At 41.5% G+C, this 23,720-nt stretch overlaps 1 protein-coding gene across 4 annotated transcripts; it reads left to right on the top strand.

Moving 5' to 3' along the window:
• Nucleotides 1-1,278: 1,278 nt before the first annotated feature.
• osbp (oxysterol binding protein) lies at nt 1,279-20,661 on the top strand. 4 transcript variants are annotated; one of them, XM_076294665.1, is made up of 17 exons: nt 1,279-1,377; nt 2,486-2,656; nt 4,534-4,742; nt 6,583-6,745; nt 7,422-7,533; nt 8,061-8,259; nt 9,301-9,415; nt 9,675-9,729; nt 9,830-9,997; nt 10,908-11,153; nt 11,499-11,619; nt 12,150-12,253; nt 12,729-12,824; nt 13,127-13,314; nt 14,191-14,420; nt 14,597-14,635; nt 18,369-20,661. In XM_076294665.1, the coding sequence occupies exons 2-17, from the start codon at nt 2,523-2,525 to the stop codon at nt 18,509-18,511; spliced, it is 2,322 nt and encodes a 773-aa protein (XP_076150780.1). In that variant the 5' UTR covers nt 1,279-1,377; nt 2,486-2,522; the 3' UTR covers nt 18,512-20,661. The 4 variants fall into 4 exon arrangements, with proteins under 4 accessions (XP_076150780.1, XP_076150779.1, XP_076150782.1 ...); XM_076294664.1 differs by having other exon boundaries at nt 9,672-9,729; XM_076294667.1 differs by lacking the exon at nt 14,597-14,635.
• Nucleotides 20,662-23,720: the final 3,059 nt, after the last annotated feature.

Below are 23,720 nucleotides of genomic sequence, written 5' to 3'. Positions count from 1 at the left end.
GTTGAAAGAAGTGAAATTATTTACATTTATAAATGATAGTGCCTTAATGAACGTCCATTATAATGGACACCAGGACAAAAATCATAGGATTTTTTGGAACATTTAGGAGAGAATTAGGCTATGGAGGAGGAGATTTGGAGCTCTCATGTGATAACAGAGATGAGGACTATCAACCTATGCCTCAAGAAGTTGGGGAAGAAGAGTAGGACTAAAAAAAAAGAATGATCACAGATGAAAGAAAAACATGAAATAATTGATGAATGAATGAATAAATAGCCTAGCCTTTAGGTTTCTCCAAGTTTACCACTCTAAGCGATGTCATACGTTTTTTAGGCTAACTCATTTTTGCCACTTACAGCAAACATCACCTTACCATCTGCTAGCTGCCTGTGTCCTGTAAAAAAAAAAAACACGATCTCTGTGGACAACCCAGGCTCCAAAAATGGCCACAAAACAACTTTGGCAAACCTTGCCCATAAAAACATAACAAACTGTTCCAGCAAATCACCTAAGAGATGCTGTTTAGGAGAGTTTTGATTGCTGGAGGGGGAGGAAGTAGCAAGTTAGCTTTCTGTTTTGTTTGAACGTCAACAGAAGTGACGTTACCCAGCTTAGACTGTCTTTAATTTAATACCACTACAAACATGATTTGTTCATTTTTGTCTATTTTTGTGGTTACCTTTTCACACTAAAACGGTCCTTTTGTCTATAAAATTACAAATAAAAATTAAATAAATATATTGTAAGATGTTTTTAAATCCTAAATAGATAGATAGATAGATAGATAGATAGATACTTTATTGATCCCCAAGGGGAAATTCAAGAAATAGATAGGAAATTAGCCTACAACAGCGTAGGCTATGTAGGCGGACCATAAGGCGGACACATTTTTTCTTGGTTCTCATAGTCAAGGGGCTGCTATGACATTCAACTAGAAGGCCTTAACTACTTACTTTAACACAATAATTGTTCCTGGATTACAAATTTCCCAAGATGCTATATTTATGCAAATTGCAAATGCAAATATGTAGATTTAATCTAACTAATGGAATTATTTGCATACATTTTAAGAACAAAAACTGAAGGAATTAAATGTCTGTCATATTCAGAAGTCGAGGACCATATCGTCTTTACCCCACATTAAAGTCAGACTGAAAAACTATTTGACTATATAGGTTTTGACACAATAATATTTAACTAAACACGATTAAAACCTACGAAAAACGAAATCACAGGAAGGGATTGCAAGGAGAATGTGTCTCATTCCTGGAATGGTGTGGGCGGTGTAACAGTGCAGGGCAGTCTGCACTCAGAATTGCACGCGAGTGGACATTACCAGGCTGACTTCCTTCTTTCCACGGGATTGTATGTTGACAGGTAAGTGGAAATGGCAAGCCTCAGTTACATCAAATATGATGTCTTATGAATACATTTCGATTATTGGAGTCCTCCCTTAATGTTTGCCGCTGAATTAAGTCAATAAACAGAACTGTCAACTCCTGATAACCCAGGTTGGTAGCTAACTAGCATACTGTCATTTGAAATATCTCCATCTAGCTAGGAGGCACGTTAGCTAGCAAGGCAGGGAGCAAGAACCGGAGCTAAGATAACCTCGGTGCTTTAGTGCTAGTAGCCAAACAGTTACCAGAAAGCTTACTCGTTGGAATGCAACGTTAACTTCAATAAAATTAATCTGTACTCTAAGGATTTTAACCAGACGCACCAGCAATTTAGTGTTATAATTGTTGAGAAAATGTAATTAAGCCTTGATATTTTCTGCACACACCGACCTACATTGGTAGCTGACGTTATTAGGTTGTCATTGCCGCTAACCCCCTGTACTGATGTACTCTACTCCCAGGCCTGCGACTTTTTAAACAGGCCTCACCGCTTGTTCAATACAAATGTTTCCCCTGGTAGATCATGACATTAATCTAAAACATAACGACACTCTCAGTGAATTAACAGTAAAAATTAACGGACCGTTGTATGCGTTCACCTACCACGACACGTAAAGCTCATTCGCGTCAAGCGAATAGTTAACGTTAACCTAGACATGGCAGAAATGTCGCTCGCTAGCCATGTTGATATTAGCCGTCTTTGTACACGTAGGCGAAATTCTGTAGGCAGAGAAGTAGATGACAATCAAATCCTTCCATCCACAGGCTATCCGTTTAGCATTTCTTGCAATATCAATATAGGTATTACAAAAGGTTTTCAGTTAGCCAATGTTGTTTATCAAGGGATAAACGTGTCACAACAGTTATTGGTTGTGAGATTTTCAACCTGAAGCTGAGCACCAAAGCCCACTGTTGTAACATTATCATGGTTTTAAGGAAGGTGCTTGCCACGTAGAATTGTTACCCAGTAAATTGAGTGGAATAAGTTGGCTGAGAGCGGGCTTTACATTTGGTAACAGATAGATCTTAGTGTTACATGGAAACGACAGTCAACGAGCACTGTTTTGGACACTTTTATTCTGCAGGCCTCAAAACCACATTGTGAAGCCACGGGCTATCGTGATGTCGGAGCCCAAGGCGCCCACTCCGACACCAGGAGACACTTACAAAGGCTGGCTTTTCAAATGGACGAATTACATCAAGGGTTACCAGCGACGATGGTTCGTTCTGAGCAATGGTTTGCTGTCATATTACAGGTAAGTAAAATATGAAATACATTGCGTTGTTTATATTAATAACAAGGAAAGTGTAAAGCTTCATAGACAGCGAGTTTAGCAACACGCCATTTGTGTGGTCTACTTACGGTCTATGAGTTTTTCCTCATAGAGGATGGGTTTGCAGCTATTATGTTTTGTCACCTTTGTGAAATTGTGTTAGTGTGTCTTCATGTGAAGCCAGGGCATTAAGAACTGCATGTTGTTGTGTTAATGTGTGTAACACAAATGCAGTTTGGCTAATAATGGCATTTTAATTGGTCGCATAGACTTTGCTGAAGCAGATGTCCTCAGCTTTTATTTGCAAAGCAACAATATACAGAGTTCAGTGTCTGCATCATTAACTCTGTCCAGAAACAGCAATTGACAGCTTTGCTTGCAAAATAGTCTATTTTGCCATAGCTGTAGCTGTTTTGCCAAGTGACTTGGACTGCCAGGCCGAATCTATACGGCCCTCTGAGTCTGCTCGGCATATTTTGAAAGATCTAGTTTGTACAGTATCATGTGACTACAGTCTTAAGTGGTCAAAGTAGTTCAGCAGGATCTAGAGCTTGTTTAGATGCTCTTCCTGCTTGGCATCAGAGCTGCGACTCAACTCTTGTGTACAGTTTCAGTGCTTGTTTTGTCTGGTTGGTGCTCCAGTTTGACTTACATAACTTGAATAACGTTACTTGCTGCAACATTATATAGAATGGTTTTACCTATAAAGTCAAGTAGCTCATTGCATCACATACTGCTCTTCAGTGCTATGCAGTATGGCCAAAACCTGATTTAGTGTATCTCAGCACTTTTAGAGCTATCTCTGTTCTGCTTAACTATTGCTTAATGTGCTCCTTTCTTTTTTGACTGTTGTGTTAAGAATGTTCCACTATCTCAGCAAGTCTTAGGCACTTTGGATCCTGTGTGTACAAGGCTTTTCTCATTGGCTGATTAAGTGTGAGAATTGAATTGAGTACTGTAGTGCTCCCTTAGTTGACACTGTATCTTGCTTTCAGTACTCAGGTTCAGTGTCCAGTTGTCTGCATAATTCAGTCCAGTCCTTAATTGAGCCACTTTAGCTTGTCCCCTGTGAATGCTGGCGCTGGACAAGTTTGTGTGTCTGGCTGGCATGGAACTAATGTGGCCATTGAGTGATGTAGCTCTGTGAATTTCTCCAGGGTTGGCAAAGATGGTTCACGTGCTATATTGCCAGTGTGAAGTAGAGGAAGGGTAGGCCAGGGCGATATATTGAAATAATCGGATAAAATAGAGTGTTGTTTTCGACCGTGAGAAATGCCTATATCAGAAAGGGTTTCTCAGCTGTCTCTCAAACATCAGCGGCAACACCTGTCTGGAGTTATCATCAGTTTACAAGACTCTCTACTGTTTTGGTGGTGACTTGCCGAGCTATGCTGAAACACCATGCAAGCAAATATTGATTACTGTAATGCTTACTAGCCTAGGTCACTTGAGTAGGCAGTCTAGGTTCTGAATAGATCTTTACCTACTACTACTGTCAGTCATTAAACATTGAACTAGCACTGCATCAGCTTTCTATCATCAGGATATAGGCCTATCTATTTTCATGTGCCTCGTTATCCTTATTAGCCTACATTAGGAATGGACCATGTTGTATTGTTATTGATATCCCAGTAAAATTCCTTCACATTATTGCCAATTTGTCATAATAGTGATATTGATGATATAGTTGATGACGTGTTTATATATATATATATATATATATATATATATATATATAGATATATATATATATATATATATATATATATATCTTTATATATCTTATCTCACTGTGAACCATAACAACTTACTCTGCCTTTGATATTTCAGCTCCATTGTCTGTCTGTCTTCCCCTGCAGGACCCAAGCGGAAATGGGCCACACATGCCGTGGTACCATAAACCTAGCCACGGCCAACATTGTTGTGGAAGACTCCTGCAACTTTGTCATCTCCAATGGTGGGGCACAGACCTACCACCTGAAGGCCAGCTCTGAGGTAGAGCGCCAGCGATGGATCACCGCACTTGAACTGGCCAAGGCCAAGGCTGTCCGGATGCAAGCAGAGTCAGGTCAGGAACTGGGCTGGGTGGGGTTGGGGGGGGGGCAGTTAGACATCAATCAATACAACTTGAATTGGATGCGCAGAGTGTTTTTGCGCTCATCAGTGCTCATCTATTCAGGGCTTTACAGTGTGTCTATTTTGCTTGTATTTGTGGGTAAGAATGTCTGTGGGTCTGTCCGAAACTGAAGGCAGCTGCATCGCTGCCATCCACTGTCTAACAAGTTACTTGCCATAGTAACAGGCATCAAGGTACCAGGTATTAACTTTGTTTTGGACGGCCTATCAAGATAGCAATACAAAAAGCAGTTGCCAGGTTACCGACAGCTGATTTAATCTGTACTCTAACCTCCACCATGTTTATCAGCCAATGGGTCTTTGGCCTGAAAAACATTTGAAGAGATTTGTACAGTATTAGTCCATAATAAAGCTTCAACCAACTAAGTACTCTGGCTATTCGGAAAGTCTACATTTCTACCACATGTTTATTGCCTCTATTCCTGTCTCATGTCAATGCGTCAAGTCAAGTCAAGTCAAGTTTATTTATATAGCGCATTTCATACACAGAGGTCATTCAATGTGCTTTACATAAACAAAAGCAAACCGTAATAACAAATAAAATCATAAAAGGGCTTCTTCAAATTCCTTTAGAATTAACTTTATTTTACTCAGGGCCCATGTTAAGTACCGCATGATTCAATCTCTGGCTACCTTTTATAGGGATTGATTATTAACCACAAGACCACAGATATCCACAAACTAAGGACTATTACTGTTCCTGAATCTACATTAACATCAGGAGGGAAAGATAATTTAATCTCCTAGACTCTGGAACTAGACAGCGTTTTATTTTGTTTACCTGTAGCTTTTTTCTGTGGCTGCAGTTCTGATATTGGGTGTTGGTTTTTATTACTTCTTTTTGTCAACTTGTATAGTTTGCTATGAAATTCTGATCTTTCTGGGACCTATGCGATTTTCGGTCATGATGCTGTTTCTGCGGACTCGGCAAACTGTATCTAGTTGCCTGCTGGTCTTTACACCTATTTATTTATATTCTAAGAGTTGATAGACTCCTCCAGGTTGTATACTATCACGTAGTGTTGATATGGCCAAAGTGCTTTCTATCCCTGATTTATTGGGTGTCCTTGCGACCTTTGAACTGTAGCTGAGATCTGAATGGTTGTTCTGTATTGTTCTATTTAAAGGTGCAATGAAAACTATAGAATATTATAATTTTATTAGTACTATAAGGAAAACCACTTGATGTTTCTCAGTTTCTGGTAAATACCATCTTGGATTCAAGTCATTGTTAATCAGGTTATTGTAAACAAGTAGTTTTCTGTCTGGTGCTCTTTTGCCGGTCGCATTACAATTGAAATGGCACTGACAAGCCAAAGGAAGTAATATCAAAGGTAATGGATAAGGGACAATGTGTGCTATCTGGAGAGAAAATGGGTACTTTTAGTAAGCAAAGAAGGTTATGAATTATAGTGTAGTGATAGTTGGTGTAATCAACTATTTTGGTTTGGCCACACAGCCAACATGTTGAAGTATGTTGTTGGTGCTCATAGGAACGTAAACATTTGCTTCGCGTGCACATAATTAACAGGTCACCTTATCGGCCAGGCACATCGGCAAAAATGTCCATATCGACTGATGCCGATAATTAAGTTATGAAGCTTTTATCGGCAAATACCGATGTCAGGCCGATATTATTGTGCCTCCCTATGTGTTTTCATCTGTCACAAGAATCAAACTGTAAATATTTACACTGTATGTGTTACCTGGATATGACTCCTCGTGGTTTTATTTCTTATTTGTCCATACATTCACTCTCTCCTCTGCCACAGATGACTCTGGCGATGAGTGCTCCATGACCCCTCCCCCCGCCGGTCAGAGCGGGTCGTCACGGAACTCTGAGGTTCAGTCCACGTTGCGTACACTCGGCAGCAAGGTGGAGGACCTCAGCACCTGCAATGACCTCATTGCCAAACATGGCTCGGCTCTGCAAAGGTCAGTTATATTTCATTTCTACTGACCGCCAGAGGCGGTGTTTTTAGCACCTGGATTTACATCACATTCACGTGCAGGAGATGGTAATCCAGGTGCTGAAAGCACCGCCTCTGGTGGTCATCCGAAATTCATAGAACCACGGTTACATACGTAACCATCGATTTAGTCTCCTGGTGTGTCTTTTCTCACCATATCTTGTCATTTTGGCCTGGGTGTTAACTGCAGCTATCAGCGTGAGTTGGGCCAGAGGGCTTGTGGCCACAAAAAAAAAAATGCAAAGATGCAGCAGCTGTAGCAAATCCTGTTTTCACTGTGTCGGTTTTATACACCTAGGGCCTGTTTCCCATACACAGATTAAGCCTAGTCCCAGACTAAAAGCTTTTTTCAGTCAATCTTATAATTCAAAATCTCTCAAGAATCGATCCATGTCGGGGAAACGGGCCCCTTGTGTAGTTGTGAACTTATTTTCTTTGGGGCCTCCAATTAATTCTTTCTGCAACCAAATGCAGGAAATTGGTGGTTTGCGTGAAAATGTGTTTTCTTTAATTTTTGGAAAAGTCAACATTTTAGAAATTGAAAGATTACATGTTTAGAGGTGATTGACAGGTAGGGAGAAAGATGTAAATGCAAATGTGTGTGGTTCTTTGAATGTTGCCTCAATGTTTTTCTCTCTCAGGTCCCTGTCAGAGTTGGAGGGTGTGAAGCTAGGTGGAGAGACAGGTGATAAGATCCGGCAGGTGACTGAGAGGGCCACTCTCTTTCGCATCACTTCCAATGCCATGATCAATGTAAGTCACGCCCGAATGCACCAGACTCGTGCTTCCGTACCTGTGTTTTCACTCCTATTAAGGATGGTACCAACTCCTTGAACATAGACTGATATTGATATTAATAATAAAATAATTTGCTCTCATTGAATGAACTTGGAGGACAATTACAAAGAAAGTTTCCATGGACCCTCTAATAGCCTGTATCATATCACCTCTTGTCTTATGGGTTGTGGTGGTGCAGTGGCCTGGTTTCAAGTTCCGATCCCACCGTTTTTAGTCCATGACTCTTTGGATAAAAGCTTCTGCTAAATACCAGTCACTTCACTTATACTTCCTTATCATCCTGTTTTATCCAATGAGAACACTCCATCCTGAGCTCATCCATGCAATTTTAGATCCTGAGCTGTTAAAGAGGTGTCATTCCCAACTTCATGAATGGACAGATGTGACACACCAGGCCACACCAGGAGCACCCTCTTCTGTGCACTGTAGGGAGTAATTCACTCTCAGTCCTGCGCTAACTCGTTGTGTTTGTCCATGTGCAGGCCTGTCGGGACTTCCTGGCTCTGGCTCAGGCCCACAGCAAGCGCTGGCAGAAGGCCCTGCAGGCTGAGAGGGAGCAGCGTGTGCGTCTGGAGGAGACGCTGGAGCAGCTTGCCAAGCAGCACAACCACCTAGAGAGGGCCTTCAGGGGCGCCACCGTGCTGCCGCCCTCACAGAGCAACCCCGACGCAGACGGCAAAGGTAACACAGGCGCCTAGAGCTTGCCCGAACCGATACTGCCCATAGTGGAGGTCCACATAGCATGTACTGTGAAGGAATGCCATTACACTACGTAGTACTGCAATACACAGGAGTTGCTTACTCTTAGCTTACTCTTTTTTTGCTGAGACTTTCTGTGCAAAAGTGTCTGTGTCATGTGAATCTCTAAGTAAAGACTGTTATTTTTTTTAAACTACATAGTTTTGTCTGCCCCCTCATAGCCATTTACATCTCTACATAAATGGCAGTTGCTACCCACCTGGAACTGTAATAAACCGAATCAGCTATAATTAGCTGAAACATGAAATTAACAAAACTCATTATATCAGTAGTTCCCCAGGCTCTATCAATGGCACCCCATATAAAAGTATCTGTTGAATGAATAATGACAAAGATTTAGTTTTTTCTTTATTCTGAGGCCAGGTCTTGCATACACATGTGTCCATACAGACAACATGTTGGTGCTGCATGGATGGAACTGTGTGGATGAAGGCATTTGCGTCATCCGTATTATGTGCAGGCCACAAACAGACTTTGTTTGCTGAAGTATACTTTTGGGTTAAGCGGTGTAATGGCTGTCCCAGCAGGATGACATCATGGAGAGGGCGTTGAGAGACATAAAGTGCTGCATCATGGAACAACCACAGCACTAACCGTAAAGAAAATTACTCATCATTCAGACCACCACTACTTAACCGCCACTACTCATTGCAGATTGATTCCCACAGCAGTGGAGTTCTACAGTATGTGACAGAATGATATAATTTGGTGCAGCATCCTATGGTGAAACTCATTAGAATGCTACAATGCTCTGTGTAGATGAATGCAACCCAGCTTTGCGCACAGTGGGTCTTCTCACAGTGTTTCTGCCTTGAAAATAAAGAAGGAAGTTGACTATAGCTCATGCACACTGTTGGTGGACAGTTCCCTACAGCTCATGTGCACTGTTCCACTTAGCCAAATATTCAATATCTGTCTTGGTCTCTCATTCTCTTAACCCCATTTGCTTTCTTGCTGTGTCAGGACCTAGCTCAGGGAAGGGAGATGCCAGTGACGAGGATGATGAGAACGAGTTCTTCGACGCCATGGAGGACCCTCAGGAGTTCATCACCGTCCCTGCCGACCCCAAATACCACAGGTCTCCTCCCACTGTCCCTCTCTCTGACAGTCTCCACACTTTTACCCCACTCTTTCCTCTCAGTTCCTTCTTGTGGTAGTGAGTTTGTCTTATATATGTGTCTTACTGGACCTAAGTGTGTGCCCTCTGTTCCCCCTTTCTTCCCTTTTCTTCTTTCCTGTCTGTCTGTTTTTTTCCCCCTCCTCCTGTCCTGTCTTTTTCGTTTCCACTTCTTCACCCTCTTCATACTCTCGCTCTCTCACAACTTTTCTGTCAGGAGATCGGGCAGCAATGTCAGCGGCATCAGCAGTGAGCTTGGAATGGATGACCAGTCGGTAAGCGTTTGGATGTGCGGTCGCTAAATCACGCTTCAAAATGAAAATGCACACAGAAGTGTAGTATTAGCCATAACTCTCGCTTATTGGCTATCTGCAGATAGATGAACAGTCGTTAGCGTCCAATCCGGAGTCCCCTCAGTCACAGGAGCTGGAGCCCGTGAAGAAGAGGCGGACACGCATACCCGACAAGCCCAACTACTCTCTCAACCTGTGGAGCATCATGAAGAACTGCATCGGCAAAGAGCTCTCCAAGATCCCCATGCCTGTAAGACATGGCGCTCGTCTCTAAGCACTGTACTATGTATGGTTCTCAATGAGACAGCCAGTGGCTCCTTTTCTAAAGTAGAATTGCGTAATCAGATTGTCTTGCTGTGTAATGTTACTTTATCTTGTGCCATGAATAATTCAGTAGGTTTATATGTGTATTGATTTGCTTTTATAGGAGAGATTTAATAAATGTGAGGATCCTTCAGTTCATAGCCTTAAAAAAAAGTAATGATTAAGTGAACTTTTAGCAGTGGAATTGCCTGTAAAATTAGCATTGTTTATTTTGTTTTCTTGTTGTACTAGACATCTTGTTAGTTGATGGTTAATAATTCCGTTAATCTGTGTCAGTTATGTGTTAAGAAAAAAATCCTTAATCATTAACAATTATCGTAATGAATATAGAAAAGTATTTCGAAAAGTCTTTGGACCTCTTGGGTAAAGCAGATTTATCATTTCAGACATCCTCTGTTGTTTGTTAATGGGATTGTAATGCTTTGAGATTAGAGAGATAGCTGCGTAGAGATGATTAGGCCAGAGTGACTAATGACGTATGGATGCAGGTGTACATGAGGACTAGGAACAGAAAATGACTCGCCAGTGTCGATTCCACTAATCCCTCTTTTACTTCTCATCCTTTCATTTCTTTTCACCCACCTCCTTTTTAATCTTGCACTCCTTCAATCTTATCTTGTGTTCCTTATCTCCCATCCTTCTCTCTCTCTCCTCTCTCTGTCCTATTATCTACTCTCCTTGATTTCTGTTTCTTCCTCTCTGTTCTATTTCTGTTACTTCCTCTCTTCCTCTCTGTGGTGCCCTCCCTCCTCCTCTGTCCTCCTCCTCTGTCCTCCTCCTCTGTCCTCCTCCTCTGTCCTCCTCTGTCCTCCTCTGTCCTCCTCCTCTGTCCATAGGTGAACTTCAACGAGCCCATCTCCATGTTGCAGCGGCTGTCTGAGGACCTTGAGTACTCGGAGCTGCTGGACAAGGCAGCTAAGTGCCAGAGCTCTCTGGAGCAGCTCTGTTATGTGGCAGCCTTCACCGTCTCCTCCTACTCCACCACTGTGCACCGCACGGGCAAGCCCTTCAATCCTCTGCTGGGGGAGACCTTTGAGCTAGACCGTCGCCATGAAAGTGGCTTCCGCTCGCTTTGTGAACAGGTGCGTTTTTTAGGGGCACCCTCCTATATCCAATCTGGTTCAACTATTGGTGTGGCCTTAGCATAATGGTAACATGACTAGTGACTAAAGTCATCTTGAAAATCTATGGTCTATGATTGATGCTGCCACTAAGGAAATATATCTTTTTTGTGGTTGAAATTGATGATGCGAAGCAAAGGCTGCATCAGATTAGATCCACTAACCGCAACCACTTCCTGTAAACGCCCCAGCTACCCGAGTAGTGCACTGAATGCCTGCGTGGGAATCAAGACTTCTGGCTGATAAAGCCTCTGAATTGAAAATTGTTCCTCTTGTAAACGCCCCATTGAATCTGTTTCTGCATAGGTGAGCCACCACCCTCCAGCAGCGGCCCATCATGCCATCTCAGACCGAGGCTGGACCCTTAGACAAGAGATCACACTTGCCAGCAAATTTAGGGGCAAATACCTCTCCATCATGCCTCTGGGTGAGTGTGTAAATGCCTGTCTGGGTGTGGATGCTCGCACTGGGTCTAGAACTTAAGTTAGGCCCATCATTTTGGGTCCATGAGACCGAACGATTGCCACCACAGTTTTGCTCTGAATGATCCATATTTTGAGACCAACAGCATGTGACTGCCCTCAGAGGACCTATAGTATCTAGCTTCTCTGGAGAGACTATTCTCTTTGAGGGGTGCCTGCAGGAACACATTTTACACACAGACAACTAACAACCCACCCACCCTTAAAATAAGAAGATTCAAATGACCTTATTTAATGGTTGTCCCCATTTTTAGGGTATCATGTTAGAACTGGACTAATACCATAATTTCATTATATAATGCATTTATAGGCTACATTGACTTTGTAAAATGTACCTTTAGTTCATTGTGTATGTATGTGACTTAAACAGTGTTCTGTGTTACAAAATCTGTGAAGAAATGTTTTATTAAGCACAGTAATATAGGTAGATGTTCATGCTTTATGCCTAAGGTATTCCTCCCTCTTTTTGTCATAGGCTCCATTCACTGTATTTTTGAGAAGAGTGAAAATCATTACACCTGGAAGAAAGTCACCACCACTGTGCATAACATCATAGTTGGCAAGCTGTGGATAGACCAGGTGAGTTTGAACTCGTTCTTCAAACTCCTTTTTAGATCTTGTTGCATCTGCTTTCTAGGTGCAATAATGTCCCTTAGTATTGATGAGCCTCCATCTCTGACACCATCTCATTACTTATATAAATCCTGTGCCACAGCTGCAAATTGCTATGTAGTACATTTACAGAATTCCACATTCAATGTTTGTTTGTTGAGTACAGTATGACTTGAGTATTTGACACGTTCTTATAAAATGTTCATATTGTAGCCTATGTTTTTCCCCCCTAATAGCAACCAATGTAAGACCAAAAATGAGAATCGCCACCCGGACATACAGATCCGATCCGATTTACTAGCAACATATAATGTGAACAGTCAATCAAGAAAGTCAGATTCTGATATGCAATGACGAGTGGTGTCATATTATAATTATAATAATTTCATATTACAAATTAATTTCTTGATGTCCCCCCCCCCCCCCCCCCTCTCTCTCTCAGTCAGGAGAAATAGATATTATTAATCACAAGACTGGAGACCGCTGTCACCTTAAGTTTGCTCCATACAGCTACTTCTCCAGAGATGTGGCCAGAAAGGTGAGCCCCTGGCAGGAATTACAAGAAAACATGCCTTTTAAGCTAATGGACAACATCCCAGCCTTTGAAAAAGTTTGGTGTATCAGGGGAGCTGTGATTACAGTTGATAAGGATTTGATGTTTAAGATCTCATTTCTCATATAACCTGACATGGTGTATTAAAGGTTTTTTTAAAAGTCAATCATTCTCTCTCTCTCTCTCTCTCTCTCTCTCTCTCACTCTCTCTCTCTCTCTCTCTCTCTCTCACTCTCTCTTTCTCTATCACTGGCTGCCTCCCTGCCTCCTTCCCTCCCTCTGCTCAGGTAACGGGTGTGGTAACAGATAAGGAGGGCAAGGCACACTATGTCCTCTCAGGCACATGGGATGAAAAGATGGAGTTGTCCCGTGTCATGCAGAGCAGCAGGGGAGGTGAGAACGGCACAGAGGGCCGCCAGAAGACCGTCTACCAAACACTGAAGGCCCGCGAGATCTGGAGAAAGACCCCACTGCCGTGAGTGTGTGTGTGTGTGTGTTTTGTTTGTTTGTTTGTGAGAGTGAGTGCTTATGTGTGAGCACAACACTTTGCTTTATATGTAACAATGAGTCTATGATTTGCACTTTACAAACTTAACAATACTTGCCATGGTAGCAAAACTAACATTTTTGTTGGAGCTTTTTAAAAGCACATAATGCAAGCATACATGACACAATGTGTCTGTGAAGTCAAATAAATTGTCGCGTAATTGGCACATTTCAGTTGTCACGTAATTGGAGTTTCTGACTTTGACATTTCCAATCGGTAAAGGAAAAAACAGCAAGGTCGGCGTCGGCGTCTGCGCCTACACTTTTGACCCGTGTATTGCTTGGTGCGTCCGCTCCCAAAAAGTAGTGATCACTTAAGGTAATGAAAAAAGAAGGCGCACACAAGGCTTGTGTGGAAAAATGTGTATTGTAGCCGAAAAGTTACAAAACAAAACAATACACATTTTTCCACACAAGCCTTGTGTGCGCCTCCTTTTTTCATTACCTTAAGTGATCACATATCCAATCGGAACACTTTGAATAAATAGTATGTTGGTCATGATAAAGGGATCATCTGAAAGCTTGTTTTATGGTTTTTCATAATAACTTAATTTTTCAAAAAACATTTATGAATGATTTCACAATAATAATAATAATAATAATAATAGTTTTATTATTTTGTGATCGTATCACAAGGTTCCGTTTCTGTAAAGCATATCCATAGAAGCACATGTTTGATTACAAAATGTTTTATCCCCAGGCATGGCCCTAAATGAATGCTTTGCTTTTATTACCATGAAACCGCCACCATGTCTCGTCATCTGTCCTCTGCTCATCCTCACCCCCTCTGCTCCCTGTGCTCTAGGGAGGGGGCCGAGAACATGTACTACTTCTCCACACTGGCACTGACGCTGAACGAGTTGGAGGACGGCGTGGCCCCAACGGACAGCCGGCGGCGGCCGGACCAGCGGATGATGGAGCAGGGCCGCTGGGAGGAGGCCAACGCCGAGAAGCAGCGGCTGGAGGAGAAGCAACGCACCGTCCGCCGCGAGAGGGAGAGAGAGGCGGCCCGCACAGCCAGCCCAGCTGAGGAGGGTAAGAAGGAGAGAGAGGGTTGCAGTGAGTGGAACGAGAGTGTTTTTTACCACCCCCCAACCCCCCCCCCCCCCAAACAAAAAAAAAAAACTCTCAAGTTGATGTGTGAACTTGTCTTTGTGTCTGTCTGTGTCGTTCACCCCGTCCGTCTCTTGTCTCTGTCTTTCTCTCTCAAGCTGTCATTGAGGACTCCATTAATGACACGCCTTTGAAAAGCAAGTACTTCTTTTCCTTTTTGCCTCGCATTCTTTTTGCCTTCTTCATACACATAGGCATATGTTTGCACAAGAACACACACACCGATCCAAGCCTACATTTGACAAGAACATTTTCCCTCTTATTATTTTCTCTTCCAATAGTTTTAGTGCTATTTATATAGGAGCAACACCAGCCTTTATGGTATTAGTTATTATGGGTCTAAGAGTCCAGCTCATCACAAAAAAGCATTGAGCTCTTTATCTCTCCAGAGGATGTGCCGCAACTGGACAACTGGTGATAAAAACTGTGGAATTTCTGTATAGAACTTAGTTGGCAGTGGCATTTTGATTTTAGGTCATTTATCCATTTTTGATTTTGCCATATTATATCCATCTATCTACTGTAGCTGATGGAGAGGAGATTTCATCTGAACCTATTGAAACCTCTGAGAAAAGCAAGTATTTTCTCTTGGCCTGTTTTAGTTCTTCACCTTTGTTTCTCTACTAGCCTCAGTTCTTCCTCCCAGTCCAGTTCCTTATCCCTCTCTCTCTCTCTGTCGCTTCTTCAGCACTCCTCTCATGATTATCTCTCCCCGTATCACCCAGCATACTGCCTGATTCATCCATCCATCTCTCCCTCTGCACACCTCTTTGCCTGTGTTCCTACATATTGTATGTTGAGAGTGAAGCAGTTCCAAACCATACTATGCCTGACTTGGTCTGCGACACACACACACACACACACACACACACACACACACACACACACACACACACATACATACAGTGATCCAGTGTACCTCTGACCCTCTTTACACCTGATTTAAAATGTGTCTTTGGCAATATGATCAGGGTGGACAACGCAAACTACTAGTGTAAATGACCGCTAAGCCATTTTGTGGTCCTATTATGGTGATTTGTGTTGTTGTGTTGGCCACATCTGGCCATATATCTTTTGTTTTATAAAACCTAATGCATGATTAAGCATTTCAATGGACAATTCTAATGGAAATGACATAGGCGGTAACAAAATCTGAACACTGTGTATGATCTCCTGGACATAGTATGAAAGTATGATAGACATGGTGAGGTGTCTCTGTTTATCAATCAAGTCATATTTTATAATCAAATGTAAACAGGGCCACAGAGACATAAGATGCTGCTATTTTTTACTGATTGATCAAAAGGATCCAAGGGATTGTTTTTCAAACCAGACCATGTATATAACAGGTGCCAGGTTCAAGGCTTACCCATGTTTTTTATTAAAGGGTAAAGACCCCTGTCCTGTCATTTTTATAGTATGCTTTTGCCAGTTAAACATATTGTTTTCCTGCTCTGTACTAGCCTAATGGCACCAGACTTGCTCAGTTGTTGTTAAGAGTTTCCAACCCTAAAATTGTAATAGGCGTAGACAGTGAAATCACTGGTCCAGCCAAAGTTAACACAATCACATTGAACAGGGATTCCTAACGTTACATCCTACTTTACCTAACCTTTACAAGCTGATAATAAACCACATCAGCAGTCAGGAAACAATGTATTTACCTTTACTGTAATTAGCTCATGATCTAGCCATAGGTGCTGATATAGTATTAAACTGAAACTAAGTAAGTATATACTCTTTTGATCCCGTGAGGGGAAATTTGGTCTCTGCATTTATCCCAATCTGTGAATTAGTGAAATACACACAGCACACAGTGAGGTGAAGCACACACTAATCCCAGCGCAGTGAGCTGCCTGCTACAGCGGTGCTCGGGGAGCAGTGAGGGGTTAGGTGCCTTGCTCAAGGGCACTTCAGTCGTGGATGTGGGCGTGGGAGAGCAGTGCTCAACCACTTCCCCCGCCCACATTTTTCCTACTGGGGACCGAACCGGCTACCCTTCGGTTACAAGCCTGAAGCCCTAACCAGTAGGCCACGGCTGCCCCACTGTTGCTAAACAAAGCTCTTCTTGCCCACCTGCCATTAGAAAAGATATGTCCAGTGTCATCTCTGACAATAGTTGTTGGATCAGCTTTGATTATGATTTGCTGAATTGCGTTCTAAGCCATTGTAAAACACTGTAGTAATAACTATATTAATGCACCATGAATTGAAATGAGTTGCTTGAGATGTCTTGACAACCATGTCTTGCACTAGAAAAGATTGATAAATTGATAGATGGATATAGATTCATAGATAGATTGATATAGATTCATAGATAGAATGATTTATTTATTGATTGAATGAATGATCGGAAAAGATTGCGCCTGTTTGAAATTAAATATACCGCTGATCATTGTACATGGTCTATCCGAACAAACTGGCTCTGGAATCAGCCGTTTCCTTTTTCAGTCACTGATACATTCCATCGTAATTTTACATCTCTAATGTTGACTTATCAGTTCTTTACCTATTTTGGCATTAATGTCCATCTCCCTTTCATTCTACTCCATGTCTACCTTCATTTCTCTGACCTTCAGTTGATATAGAGGAGACCACATCCTCTGACATCTCATCATCAAGCAAGTAGTCCTCATTGTTTTTCACTGAGAGTTAGGCACTCCTTCATATCACTCCAGCACATTCATTGTGATCACAGCTCACTTGCATATTTCTTTTTTTGCTTTCCTCTGATTTTTACATTACCATCACTTCAATTTTCTTTCTTCCTCTCTCTTTCTCTCTCTTCCTCTCTCTTTCTCTCTCATGTCTGTCATTTCTTTTTTAACCATGCAGCTGAGACATTGCCTGGCCCATCGTCATATCAAAGCAAGTACCAACCCTTTACCTTTCCATCCTCACCCCTTCACTACTCTGAGAAATTGTACTACACATAGGTCCACATGCATCAACACTGCGTATGCATTCAACTCAGGCTGAACACTTTTCTACCCATGAAATGCTTTTACAGAGAAAATGCTTGTCAGGAAATGCTTACCTCTGTGCATTGTCTTTAGATGGGGTACACTTGTCAGCAACACCAAGAGGAACTAACGTTGATACTAGCCAAATAATCAGTGCATGAATCACTGCAATTAATGTGCACATGTTGTTGTGCATATTACTGTAATCACTGAACTTCGCAGTTGGCAGTTACAGGAGGTGATTTAGGAGTCGTAAGCCAATATTAGAATTTGTTTTGCAACACTGTCAGGCAGCAGGTATTTACAGTAAGCTGAGTAATTGATTACATACTCATATTGATACATACACCACACAAAAACGATTAGCTATTATTATTAATGTGGCCTATAGGTTGTTAGGTTGGACTGGAAGAATGCCTCATTGGTCTCACTGAGGGACCTCAGATTGAGGGTTTGTCGTCGTCGTCCCCCCCCCCCCCCCCTGGTTAGTTTGTTTTGTCATACATGTCCTTGTATTTTCTCCCCATCAGTCGATGGCATGGAGGGGCCTTATGGATCTCCGGTGAAAAGCAAGTAACATTCTCTGTGTCCCCTTTGTCCATCTGTCTTCTGTCATCAGACTGTCTTCCTGACTGTCTATCTCTCATGTGTACCTGCTTTTGTTATGTCTGAGTCATGTACAGTCCTCTGGTGTTGATAGGCTAGATTTTGTTGGACTTCCTATCCCACCCACTATCCCTGCACATAGCTACACCCAGTGAGGGGTACAGCAATGTCACAGTGTCCCTGCCTCTGTGGTTGTGGAACCGCAGACATGTCACCCTCCGTGATCTCATCTTTCCAACTCTTTACAGCCAAAATAGAGCAGCTGACTCATTGACCCCCCCCCCCCCTTGTTCTGTTTTAGGTGTCCACCAAGACAACTATGAGGCTCTGTGGTTTGATCACTTTGACGACCCGTTCACTGGGGAGCAAACGCACCTCTATAAGGGGGGCTACTGGGAAGCCAAAGAGCAGGGCAGCTGGGAGAACTGCCCAGACATCTTCTAAGCACATCGGAGAAGTTGGGATACCCTGATGTCCGGCACCGCCGCAGAGGACCACCTGGACCACCAGAGGACGACCTGGAAGTTTCACTGCAAAACTATCTACAACCCTGACAGCATCGCACCATTTCCCTGAAGTCTCACTGGGTTGCTCTGTTCCCTTTTGAGGGGGAGGGGCTGCGAATATATAAACAGTGAATTGTTCATGCAGCAAGACTGGAGCCTCTTGCTGTGCCTTCATTACCTTTTATATGAGGCAGAAGAAAAGAAAAAATACTCATGAGTAACAAACCTGACTACTTCATCGTCTCACCAAGACCACCACCACATCCTCCCCTTTGTTAGCACATTTTCCTCTATTCTCTCTCTCTCTCTGCATCTCTGATTTAGAATGGAAGGGGTCATGCTCCTGTAGATGGACCTCTTAGATACTAGAGATTATAACACTGTTTTTTGCAAATTGCATCACTTTAATGTACAGTATGAGTGAGTCTGGGAGTCTGCAGCCCACCACACTTCTGACTGAAACTCAACAGCTCACGCCCTGCTCTCCTCTTTCATTGGGTATGGACTTTTCCCTGAGAAGAGGAAGGGGGTGCTGCATATGAAGGGATTAAAGATGTGCTGTATGTATGTATGTATGTATGTGTTTCAGAACATCTCTTGTCAGTTTAACTGTCTGTCTATCTCCTGCCTATGTTTGCACACACACCTTATGTTTGGTGCAAAAATGAGACCTCCACACTTGCTGTCTGCCACCTTCATTTGGTTTGCCCATCACATGCCCTATAGGGGAAAAACCAACATGCAAGCCAAATCCAAATATTTTATTTTCACCCCCAGGTGTGCTTCTACACAAGCCCGGTCATTTTTATATTGGGTCTTCCTTGTCATCCAATGGGAAAGACTAAATCTCCCTGGGCAGACACTCCAGTAGATATGTGAACTGCCAAGGCCCTGGCTGATGTGGATGCCAACAAAGGTCTGTATGCAGGCACGAAGAGAGACCGCCAGACACAATGCAAAGATATAGCTCCCTTTTTTCTGGTGTTTGCTTTTCATTATGTCATTGCTGAAGTGTCTTTGATTCTTAAGTGTGATAGTGTTTGGAGCTGTGAACACCTAATGTAGCTTGTGCAGCTTGGAGAGGAATCAGAAAGAGACGATGACATGTTTATGGTCAACTGAAGTTGTAACAGTGCTCAGAGGGCCACGGCAGTGTGATGTGTGCCTTGACAACATGTTGCAGAGGAGCTCGTCCCTGTGAGCAGTGCCGCGAGGTGGAGTGGTGTTGGGCTGCAGTCACATGTCTCTAGTGTGTACAAGTCTTATTTGTACCATACCCAGGTGTACGTGTGTTGGTTTGTGTGATTTCTGCCGAGTGTTGACAACTGTAAAACAAATTTGTGTGTGTGTGTGTGTGTGTGTTTCTTGTATGTTCTGAGAAAAAAAATCACATTATTTTCAAGTGTACTTAAGAAAAAAAACACAAAGAAACTAAGAACACCAAGCAAAGCTAAATATTGCAAGTGTGTATGTGTGTGTGTATATATATATATATATATATATATACATATAATGAAGTAATAATTATAATATTAAAATGATATGACACTCGTAGTTAGAGCTAAAAGTACAATAATGGCAATTTTGATGTCTTTGGAAGGTGATTTTATTTTGACTTTTGCTGTCATTCATGTTTTTCTCTGGTGGGGTGAACACTTTCTTTTCCTCTGGTATGTGTAACAGAGGGCCTTTTCATATTTAGACCATTGGCTTTCTATGTGTGGGGTCCTCCCCCTCCCCCTCCATTTTTTATTTAGATATGGACAGTGAATGGTTCTCTGCTGTTTCCCCGGTTTTCCATTCTGCTGCTTCATGTAAGAAATAAATAATGATACATTTGTGAGTTTACATTTTTTCTGTCTTTTTGTTTTTACTTTCTTTGCATTTTTCATGGGGCTTTTCTCTTCTCTCACCTTGTCATTCCATTCATTCTCTCCCTTCTGTTTTACACTGTGTACGCTTCTTTTTTTCCTCTACATTTTATTTGGCCTCTGCAGCCTCTGTGTTGGTGCAGCAAAGTGCCCAGAGTGCACCAGTGGCACTAGGTGACAATGGAATAAAGTCAGACTGGAGGAAAGGTTCATAAGACCCTGTTGTTGTTAATGTGTGATTTACTCGCTGTTTAACTAATACTGTAGATATCGCCACAAAATTTCCACAGCTTTCACATTTTATAAGTACAGAAACTTTAACACTGGATAAAGTCAGGTTCAAAATTCTTTATTTTTCATTTCTGACATATTAGAGTTAAATATTATTACAGTGGGTGTTTTGAATTTGTGTATTTTGAATAGATCAAAATACTGCCGACAGCCATTTAAAAAAACTACTATCTTCATATTCACAACTTTACCAATCTCTACTTCAGTTGTACTTACAAACACTAACGTTTCCAGTTATACTCCTACAGTGCAACCGGAAAGTTTTCAGACCTTCAGTCCTGTACGCTTCTCTCATCTTCACAAAGGAACTCTGGATCTCATTCATAATGACCATTGGGTCCTTGGTTACCTGTCTGACCAAGGCCATCCATCCCGGATTACTCAGTTTGGCTGAGCAGCCAGATATAGGAAGACTTGTATGTTCCAAACTTTTCCATTTGAGAAAGATGGAGGCTATACCGTGCTCTTGGGCACTTTCAATGCTGCACAAATGTTCTTGTACACTTTCCCAGATGTTGGTCTTGACACAATCCTGTGTCGTAGGTCTACAAACAATTCTCTCGGCTTCGTGGCTTGGTTTTCACTCTGACATCAACCCTCAACTGTGAGACCATACTGAATACAAGGATATAAAGCAGTAACTGGTTCCTGAGTAACTAATCCGGTTTAGAAATTGCAACAAAATTCTACATGGGCTCCAACTTTGGGCCGAAATTATAATATTCTCATGTAAACTATTCATGTCAGTACATGCATTTTTGTAAATTGCTTAGCCATAGACCATCATGGATCTTATATTGCCAGATTCCAGACAACCCCACTTACACAGATATGAATATTTCTACTGGCGTGCTTAAAATGATATTAATGCAAAAATATGAAGAAAAATAATAATGAGACTATAGGTTTTTAATATCAAGGTTGATGATGCAGTCAGAGTTGCTGTTGAGTTTTTTTTTTTTTTTGTATATATAAATCCTGACATAAGACATATGCAAATATCATCACCATCATACTTTCCCAAATATTTCCATAGCGAAAGTCTAACCTCTGAATTTATTTTCAAAGTGCACCAGATTGAAAATGTTTGCTTTATCCAATGTTAAGGAGCTTTATCGTTAATATTTCTATACTTGAAATGTATGTTTGATTATGAAATGTATGTTTAAATGTAATTATTGCATATTTCATATAAGATAATGGCCCATTTACATATTTACACATAATATTTAAGAAAACTTCCAATACAAAAAATATTGACATAAATAGCTGTGTGGGGATATCTATTAGATTTTAGTCTATTCACCTGTGATATATCCCTGCATAAACATATAATATACACAGGGTGATAACACAAAAAACTACTACCAATGCACCTTGCCAAAAATCATATTCCCCTCAGACTGTACTGACCAACCCCTCTGGCTCAAGGACTAAAAGAAGTGTTATTAGATCAAATAAACCCAGTGAATCATGTGCTCTTTAATGATTAAGTAAGTATGATGGTATCTGACATCCTATGGCAAAAATATACCAGAAGCACATCTTTATTTTAATGAATGAACTAAAATTTTGTGAACGACTTGAATCAGAAGCAAAAATAATGCCGTAGCAGCTGTCAACTGTTAGCGGTCATATATGCAAGGCAAGACAAGTTTATTTATAGCACATTTCATACACAGTGGTAATTCAATGTGCTTATAAACAAAAACAAAGAATAATAGTAAATAAAAGTATAAGAGCAATATTGTGAACAGTCAGAACAACAAGATTTTGTCTTTAATTGTCTTCCATAATGATGACGATCTCTTGACAGACCGGAAAACCTATAATACAATGGTGCACAAGACGAGCAACACTGACAAGTTTTTTTTGCGGATGACATTCAATAGACTTTTAACTATGCTATTTTTCTATTCTATTTATCTTAAAGATGATCTAAGTGATGTTACGCCGTTTCTAAGCTAAAACATTTTTTTTCACATAGAGCAAACATGACCTCACCATCCGCCAGCTGCCTGTGCCCAGAATACACTGTAAAAAAAAAAAAAACATGTTCTCTGTGGACAGCCCAGGCTCCAAGAACAGCAATAAAAACAACTTGGTCCAGCTTGGACCATAAAAACATGAAGTGTTCCAGCCAATCACTGACGAGATGCACGTTTAGGAGAGTTTCAATTACACGGGAGGGAGGGGGAGGGAGTGGGAGTTAGCTCTTTATTTTGTTTGAACTTCAACAGAGGTTGACGTTACCCAACATTGCTTAGAGCACCTTTAACATTTCACGTTTCCTGTTTTACTTGACCTATTAAGGGGTATTTTGTGGTCAGTAAATTAATTGGTAAATTATGTGGTACATGGGTGTAACATTTTCCTTACTGTCCCAATCAATGGTCACCAGATAAGGTTTCTGGCCACCTCCAGTAGGCAAAATTTACAGGGGTAGCATGTGAATGTGCTTGACTTAGTATTATGTTTTGTCTATTACTGCTACTGTTGAGTAGAGGTGCATATTATTAAATTGAATATAAACAAGATGTACAGTACCACAGAGCGGTAGCCTGACAAGCGTCTAGATTTCTAGGCTAACAGAGCGGTACAAAATGTGACCACTGCCCAGTCCTGCTCTCCACAAAAATAAATCACGTTTGTCAATTTGTCTTCATCCCCTATTCTTGCAGCTTTTGTGTATATAAATGAGTGTGTGCGTGTGTGTGTATGTAAATGAGTGTGTGCATGTGTGTGTGTGTGTGTCTGTGTGTGTTTGTTTATGTGTGTGTGTGTGTGCCTGCATGTGTGTGCATGTATCATTATGTTTGTGTTTGCGTGTGTTCATGAGTGTGTGTGTGCATGTGTAGTCACAATGTAGCCTACACATATATTAATAGACCTCTGAAGTTCGCCTACAAAAAAGCAGCCATCTTTGACATCCGGTATCTGGCTATTTTTCCTATGGGAAAATAACATGGGGATTTTGAATTATCG

Source organism: Alosa pseudoharengus, unplaced genomic scaffold (assembly GCF_046254945.1).
Source record: "Alosa pseudoharengus isolate Yale_2024_CS ecotype anadromous, Long Island Sound unplaced genomic scaffold, YU_APseudo_1.1 YU_APseudo_1.1_scf_2, whole genome shotgun sequence".
Taxonomy (NCBI): domain Eukaryota; kingdom Metazoa; phylum Chordata; class Actinopteri; order Clupeiformes; family Clupeidae; genus Alosa; species Alosa pseudoharengus.
This window is presented reverse-complemented; position numbering and strand designations above follow the sequence as displayed.